The sequence below is a fragment of the Nelusetta ayraudi genome, unplaced genomic scaffold (genome assembly GCF_046127955.1).
Source record: "Nelusetta ayraudi isolate G7.1 ecotype Tasmania unplaced genomic scaffold, CSIRO-AGI_Nayr_v1 ptg000016l, whole genome shotgun sequence".
In the NCBI taxonomy this organism is placed as follows: domain Eukaryota; kingdom Metazoa; phylum Chordata; class Actinopteri; order Tetraodontiformes; family Monacanthidae; genus Nelusetta; species Nelusetta ayraudi.
Genome location: NW_027466066.1, coordinates 678,410 through 686,542, shown reverse-complemented (window position 1 = coordinate 686,542; position 8,133 = coordinate 678,410). Strand labels below are relative to the sequence as shown.

Genomic DNA, 8,133 nt, shown 5'->3' with positions numbered 1-8,133 from the left:
CCGCGTATTGCCGCGTGGCGGCAGGTCGACAGGCGGTGACAGCCAGGAGAGAGAGATTACTGGGACACGCACGCACACACAATCTCTGCATGAGCGCGCACACACGCACACTCCACACGGAGACACGCGGAAGGTGAGATATGTCTCCCCGGCGCGCGGACGTACTCTTCTGTAATCTCTCTGTTTTACAAGATACACTTGAACAGATTGTTACAGGACAGCCAAAGACAAAGAATGTTGCAGTTTTACGCTGTGAATCCAAGTCACATTGGCTTTTCTTTGTAGGCTTGCTTCTATATTTCAAGTACTGTCGCTCTGTGATTCTCAATACACCTGCAGTTCGATAGCTTTTTTTTTTTATTATTCAAAGCTAATATTTAAATCCAGCCCTTTGCTTTGAGAGATGAGCAAATCGGTGTATTACACAGAGCACACGACTAACATTTGGCTCGACTGTGTCGAGATGAGCTTGGAACAGCTAGGTGCGTTATGTAATGAAAATAAATCCCTGAGATTTGGCTTCTTCTGTTTGGTTCTTTTGAACCGAAAGTGCCAAACTCGGGCTTGAACGCTGTTCCTTTAGGTTCATTGTCGGTATCTGGGGTTAGCGGAGATCCCCAAGGGCTTGTACTTAGAACACAGCTTTTCTTTCCGGTAATCAATTTCACAATAAAAGCACACATGTGCCTGTGTTTACTGATTTCTATTCTAGTATTTTGGGTTATCCCACAGGGCAATTGGAATAACGATGGGGAATGACCCACTCGGCGTATACAGTGAAAGGGAGGGAGGCCACAAAGGAGAGCAGTATTGAATATGCGTACTATTCTTCAGTCTTTGTGTTAAGCATTTTCTTCTTTGTCAGGCTTCTATTCTCAGAATTTTTTGAAAAACACAATTCCTCCCCTGTGAGCTACTCTGAGAAACTCAAGCCACTTGCCCACACGTCAGATGGGGTTTTTGTCTGAGTACAGTATTTATTTGCGACGTCCTTACCGCACAAAGAAACGCTGTCAGCCACGCAAAGCACTGGATTTGATTACAGTGGGCTAGTCGGATGCTGCGTGCTCTGTCACAGATACAATAGACATCAGTAGGTCCGAATGAATTCGGGGGCGGCGGCGACGGCTGTTTGCGGTTATTCCGAAAATTAGAGAACGCCACTGGGAGTTTCGGCCTCCTCGGTCTGAATTTGGACTTTAAGGATTGTGTTGCTTTCAGATGGACTCTACGTCTCTACAGACGTCAAGCCCACCAGTCACGATGCAGTTGTGTGGCTCTAAAAAAAAAAGAAAAAAAAAAGAATCTGTGGTAGAAAATGAATGTTGTAATTTTTTTTTCTCATATTACTTTTTCCTTCTCTATAAAGCGTAACTAAACCTTAGCTTGATCTTTACACAGCTTGAGTGTAAATAACTGTTGCCGGATTGATATAATTGATATAATTGAGATGTACAAAGGGTTCAATGTTATGTAACACTGATTGCAATGTATCGATTTTACACACATCTAATAACAGACACGACTGCCGGAAGCAAAAATAATGATGCAACATGCTTCTAAAAGTAGTAATAATAAGTGAGTGTCTTTTAATATATACACAAAAATTATTATTATTATTATTATTATTATTATTAGCATTATTATTATTAGCATTATTATTATTATTAGCATTATTAGCATTATTAGCATTGAGAGTTCAGTCCCTAACCTGATAGTACAACCCTAAGTAGTACATAGAAAATCTGCCCACAACCTCAGAAATTCTCCCAGACACGCACACAGACTCCCACTTGTGCACACCCACACACACTGAGCCTCCCTCTCCCCCGTCCGCAGCGCGCGCGCGCACGCACGCACACACGCACGCCTGTCACACGGAGCTAGTCATCCTGTAATGGCTGCCACTGCTCATTGTTCACATCCTGCTTTGTCTTGAGCGCCATTTTGACTCTGTCGGAGGAGGAGGAGGAGGAGGAGGGGGAGGAGCTAGTTAGCCTCGGAGCCAAACACACTCATGGCAGAAGGCTAGCCAGGCTAACCGTGGCTCCACTCCACATCTGCTGTGACATCTTAACATTGTTACAGAATGTGCAGTGCCAAGCTATAGCACTACACCCGCTGCCCTCACTAGTCACAGGCCCTGACTAGGCGACATTTACTGCCGCTAAAAGAGACACGCTCTGCTAAACGTTAGCTTTTCCAGACCCAAGTCAACGTGCAGCTCGAAAAAAGATGGCACGATCTTGATTTATCCCACCCCTCCCCATCCCCCGCCTGCCTTTCTGTCCGTTCTGGAAACAAATAGCTTTCACTGTCGAAGTCATATCTGTAGGGTTATCTCTATGTAAACACTGGAGCAGAGCCATGCTGGGCCATACCAGGCTGAATCGGACCGTTAGAACGTGTGGGAAAAACTAGCTGGTGATGTGATCTGCACTGCCAAAATAAAAATGTGCCACAGTCGAATGAAGTATATTTTATAAAAATCACAGTCATTTAAAAAAATATAAGGATGAATATTTATATTTGATAAACCAGAAAAATAATGTGGTCTAAATTAATTCTTTTGATCGCTAATTGCACAAACCAAATGCATTATACTAAAAAAAAAAAAAAAAAGAAGAAAAGTTCGACCTTGTATAGAATTAATAAAAAATAATTTTCATAATAACACAAATTATCATAAATTAAATTTAAACTCTTGTACTACTTTCATAATTTGTGAAAATGCACTGAAGGGTATTTTCAACTATTAATGTCACACTGCATAATTAATTTAATTGTCCTTAAAATGCCGGTAAATTATTTTTGAATTTTCTAAATCTATCAAAAAAACGGGCCACAAAATAAAGGTTTGTTTTTTTATTTTTTTTATTCCACTATGAAAATATATGTACAATAAATAATTTGGATTTCTCACTATTGAAGAATCTCAATAAATAAACTAGGGTGTAAAACGCGGGTCTTCAGCAGGGCCTCTCCTCTCGCCTCGTTCAGAGAGAAAAAAACAGATTAATTCCTCGGTTTCAATCTTTTTTCTTTTCTTTTCTCCGCAGTCCCGCTATCTGCTCATACACACCCCGTGAACAGTTCCTGAGAAGTTATTATGGATCCATGAAGCTGCACCAGAAACAAATCCACACATGGTGTTACGGGGGGGAGTCGTAATTTTAAGATAAAAATATAAATTTCAAAATAAAATAAAATAAAGGCAAATACCTGAAATTTGGACAACGGACAAATCCACAACGTTTCCATCGTGGGAAGCAAAAAAAAAATTAATTTAATCTTATTCAAAAAAATAAAATAAAGAAAGCACGTCTCTCTTAAACTAGCCTACAACATAAACGCAGCAAGAAGACGAAAAATATAGAACGATTTTTTTTTTTTTTTTTTTTTTTTTTTAATTACTCAGGAATGTCGCCGAGAGGCCTAGCCTCGTCCGTCCCGTCCCCCCCCACTCAGCAATACACACAACAGGCTTCACGGGTTGCTTCGCAGTCGCCACGGGTTCCCCCCCCCCCCCCTCAGAAATTGAGGTGCTGCAGGTCTATGGTGCACAGCGTGCTCGTGAACAAGTCGAAGTCCTCCTCGGAGAAATCCACCGGGCTGTCCAGGGAGCTCTGCAGGCTGGGCGAGAGGCAGGCGTCCCCGGCGAAGAGAGCCAGGTCGGAGAGCGCGGAGGAGGAGGACGAGGTGGTGGAGGAGGAGGCGGTGGTGGTGGTGGAGGAGGAGGTGGGGATGATGGTGGTGGTGGGGTCCCTCTGCTCGGCGAACGACGAGGGGTCGTCGGCGTCGCCCAGCCGCAGCAGGCCGCTCTCCGTGGAGTTTGTGACGCGGTGGTGCTGCTGCTGCTGTTGGTGGTGGTGGTGGTGGTGGTGGCCACCGACCACGGCGTCCGAGGGGCCAGATGCCCCGAGCAGCGGTGGGCGTTCGGGGAGGCTCAATGGGCCTCCTCCTCCCTCCTCCTCCGGTGGTGTGGGCTGCGCATTGTCCCCGCTGTCACCGGCGTAGGCGGCCGAAGATGGATTGCCGCCGCCGGCCAGCTCGCCCTCCGACTCCGCCTCGCCTGTGCCGGATGCCTCCAGCGGCTGGCTGGAATACGGGGACGAGGCGTCCGCGCCTTCCAGAGGCTCGAACCCGCCCGGGTCGCCAGATTCGTGGCCTCCTCCCCCACCTCCGCTGCCGTCCCGGTGGTGCGTTGTCTGCCGCTTGTGTTTCATCCTCCGGTTCTGGAACCAAACTTTCACCTGGCGCTCGGTCAGGTCCAGCAGTGCTGCGATCTCCACCCGCCTGGGCCGGCACAGGTACTTGTTGAAGTGGAACTCCTTCTCCAGCTCCAGCAGCTGCGTGTTGGTGTAAGCGGTGCGCAGCCGACGGGACCCGGCGCCTCCGCCGTCCAGACCGGCCTGGCTCGGATCTGAAGCGGAAATTTTTAGGAAGGGAGAAAGGGAGAGAGAGAGAAAAAAAACACCCGGATGAATTACGAGGAGGGTTTGTTCAGTGAGACATTTTGATTTATTTTTGTTTTCCCCATTTAACGCCCGTCTGTAATCTCCTTCACCAGCGCCTTGTAAAACCTCTCCAGTTTTATTGCGCGGAAGATTTCCTGCCAAGAAATAAAGCGTCCGCGGCATCCAGCAGAAATCCCACCGGCTCTAATGTCTGCACGGAGAAAAACCCCATAAAACTCGAAAGCTCCCATTAAAAAAAATACTGTTTCAAATCGCACCAGCAGACAAAGCCAGCAATTTTAAAGCGCCGATTGATTTGTCGTTGTGGCATAAAAAAAAAAAGAAAAAGAAAGATAGTTCACTTTCAATTTTTTTTCACGGATAAGATAAATGTTCATTTCGTTTGAAGGCTTCCGAGTTTGCAAAGCCTTGTCGCAAGGCCGGCAGGCTGCGGCACGTGATGGCAGGCGTGAATGAAAAGAAAATAGTGGGGTGGTGGGGGGGTGGGTGGGAATAAACGCCTCGTGCATGTGAAGGAAATGTACAGGGGAAATGTGGGAATGTCGATGGGAAACGAACGTGTCAGGGACGTAACAGAAACTCTCAGCGGCTCCAGGCGTCGAGTCGGAGGAGCGACAGAGAGAGAGAGAGAGACAGTGAGAGAGAGAGAGAGAGCCAGCAGGGAGGAAATCAGGCGAGAAAGGTAGCGAAGGGAGCAGCTGGAGGTGGAAGGGCTGATGTGTGATGATAGGGAAAAGTAGAAATAAAAATATATATGAGAGGACTTTGTGTGTGCAAGTGTGTTGCCATGGTGCTGAGTTGGAGCAAGAGGGGGGTGGAGTGGGGTGGGGGTGGGGGGGTAGAAACAGGCCAAAATTTGAGAGAGAGAGAGAGAGAGAGAGAGAAAATGGAGATTGTGCGCAGTGTGCACCCTGTGTGGATGCGGTCGATCCAGCCCAAGCCCCCCCCCCCCCGCACATTTCTTCGTCTCTGCCTCCATCCAACATGGCTACCACTCTTGTGTTATGAATATATAATCCGAGGCGGAGGTGGGGGGTGGGGGGGTGATCAGGACCACAGCAGCAGCAAACTGAGAGAATGACACAAGCAGCAGCAGCTGCAATAATCTGCTGGGATTATTTGTTTAATAGTAAATCCAGCCTTTTCCTGGAGTACACAATTCCTCCCAGCAGGATGCAGTTTTGCATCTCGGGCGCATGCAAAACTTGACGCGATTATTGGCTCGAGCGGTCTTCCTTTTGACGAGGGAGATGCAAATGCAAATAAATAAAAATAAATAAATAAATAAATAAATAAATAAATAAAGGCGGCTTGCGGGTGCACGGCGGTGAGGAGGAGGAGGAGGAGGATGGCGATGTGCAAAGCCACTGCAGCATAATGCGGTGGTTCTGCGAGGCTTCCCTGTTGACACACACACACACACACACACACACACACGCGTAGGCAAATTCTGCACGGGGGAAGGTGGGGGGGGGGCGGAGGGGGGGTGGAGAAACGCATCGAAGACGAAGTGAGAAGAAGTGATGGAAAATGGCGTTGAAAGAAAGACAGTAAAATGAAAGCACCGGCCTGTCCCCCTCTCTCTCACACACACATACACACTCATGCACGCTTGCAAGCATCCCACTAATGCACCGACCTGTGGGCGACTCGATGGCCGTGCTTGGGTACCCAGAGGCGGTGGGCGACGGGGAGGACGAGGCGGAGCTGATGACGGCTCCCCCTCCGGCTCCTCCGCCGCCGGTGCCGGTGCCGCCGCCGCCGCCACCGCCGGGCTTGGTGCACTTCTTGGACGACTTCTTCTCCTTCATCCATGGGAACTCGGGGGCCGCCGCCGCCGCCCCCGCTGCAGCCGAGGGGGCCTGGCTGGGCGGACAGGGCTGCTGCGCGGCTCGATGCTGAGCCTGGATGCCATTGGCGACGGAGGTCCTCCGGTTGTGCTGGCTCCTCGCTGCCGGTCTCGGCTGGCTGGCTGCGCACGGGCTGAGGCTGGGGATGGTGTGCTCGAAGGGAGGCGGAATTACTGTCGACTCCTTGATTGATGAAGTTTGAAATGACTCCAGGACGGCGGGGAAGGACGTCAGGCACTCTGCTAGGGACGGCTGGCTGTTGATGAAACCGATCTCCCTCTCGAATTCAAAATTCATAGCTCCCTCAAAAAAGCGCTTTCAGCCCTCAAACGGCGGAGACCCTTGAATAATCCCTTCCCCAAAATAAAAAAAAAACACACATCCACGCACACACACATTCACACGCGCACACACACACACTCCCTCCTTTCTCTGTCTCTCTCACTCACACACACACACACACACACACAGCCCAGTGTGTGCAAAAAAAAAAAAAAAAAAATCAAACGTAAAGGGGGGGAGAGAGAAAGCCCAGGCATCCAGGTATTCCTGACCGCAGTGGCGTTAAATGCGGGCGGCTATATAATAATTGTGTATATTGGTGATATTACTAGCGTATGGGGACCTGGGTAGGCTAAACTGAAGAACTATGGGTCGAAATTGCAGCCAATTCCTGGTCACGTGAGCCCAAGCCCACCAATGGGCGAGGGCGGCCCTGGTGGTGGCGGCTGTGGTGGGAAGGAAGCGGCGTTATTATTTTTTTTTTCTCTCGCTCCCAACCGAAAGCTGTGGCGAACGGGGGTCTTCGGCGGAGGATGGCTGCCATTGTTTTGCTCCTTACGGGGGGTAAAAAATCTGGGGGAGTGGGAGACACACACACAGACACACAAAAAGAAACGAGCTCCTGGTCGCCATGTGCGCAGTGTGGGCGGCTGAGATTTTTTTTTTTCGCATTTTACGCACAAACAATGGAGCATCTCTCGGTGCTCTGGTGGGTGATGTAATGACGGTGAACGCTGTAGCACCGTTTACAATATGGCTTCCCCCCCTCCTCCCTCCCTTTCTCCGGCTACAGGGTGGAAACAACGGGGTTGTGTGTTTTTTTGTTTTTTTTGTTTTGTTTTTTTACGACACTCAGCGCATTAGTCTTATAAAGTGTGACAGAAAGCAGAGGGGGGAGAAAAGGGCCAAACGCAGAGCTTAGGAGAGGTTTTTTTTGTATATCTATCCTGCTTCTTACATATAGCTCAGGGGGAGAGGGAGAGGAGATGGTAGATTTGAGCACTGAGTGCAGTGGAGGCAGACAGGGACAGAGCCCCGCTGTGGCGTAAGTGCACGTTTTTATTTTTGCATTCGGGACGCCGTTTGCGCAATTTTTTTTAATCCCCACCTCTAACCAATAGCTTCAGCTATAAAACGTAAACTTCCACCACCCTCCTCTTCCACGTCCTCGTCCTCCTCTGCAGCCGCTTGCAGAATTCTTCAGCTGCCACTCCGACGGTGATGCATGCGTGTTCACAAAAAAAAGGAGAGAGAGAGAGAGAGAAGAAATGTTCTGGATGTTTACGTAGAGGGCTCGAGCTTCGGGGAGAGGGTTCACGCGGAGGTCGATGCTTGCTAAAAAAAAAAAATGGAGGGGAGAGCGCGTGACTCTTGCTCTCTCCAATACTAGAAATAATAATAACGTGGCGGCTCTATGGACGCTGACAGCGGGTTGAGGGCGCGCGCTGAGTGGGGCCTTCACACTCGGGTCGGCTCTCACGCTCAGTAAAAAGAAAAAAAAAATATATATATATATATATATA

General features: G+C 48.8%; 1 protein-coding gene across 1 annotated transcript; it reads right to left on the bottom strand.

Moving 5' to 3' along the window:
• Window positions 1–3,033: 3,033 nt before the first annotated feature.
• hoxb2a (homeobox B2a) lies at window positions 3,034–7,403 on the bottom strand. The gene is made up of 2 exons (XM_076023643.1): window positions 6,118–7,403; window positions 3,034–4,423 (listed from the first exon to the last, which is right to left on the bottom strand). Exons 1-2 carry the CDS (start codon window positions 6,623–6,625, stop codon window positions 3,531–3,533), a joined length of 1,401 nt encoding a protein of 466 aa, XP_075879758.1. The 5' UTR covers window positions 6,626–7,403; the 3' UTR covers window positions 3,034–3,530.
• Between the last annotated feature and the right edge of the window lie 730 nt (window positions 7,404–8,133).

What these genes read in the sequence shown, in the direction of transcription:
- hoxb2a (XM_076023643.1), bottom strand. Translation starts at nt 6,625, where the DNA reads ATGAATTTTGAATTCGAGAGGGAGATCGGTTTCATCAACAGCCAGCCG. An exon ending in GGCCATCGAGTCGCCCACAG is followed by an intron (nt 4,424 to 6,117) that starts GTCGGTGCATTA and finishes TTTCCGCTTCAG; the next exon opens with ATCCGAGCCAGGCCGGTCTG.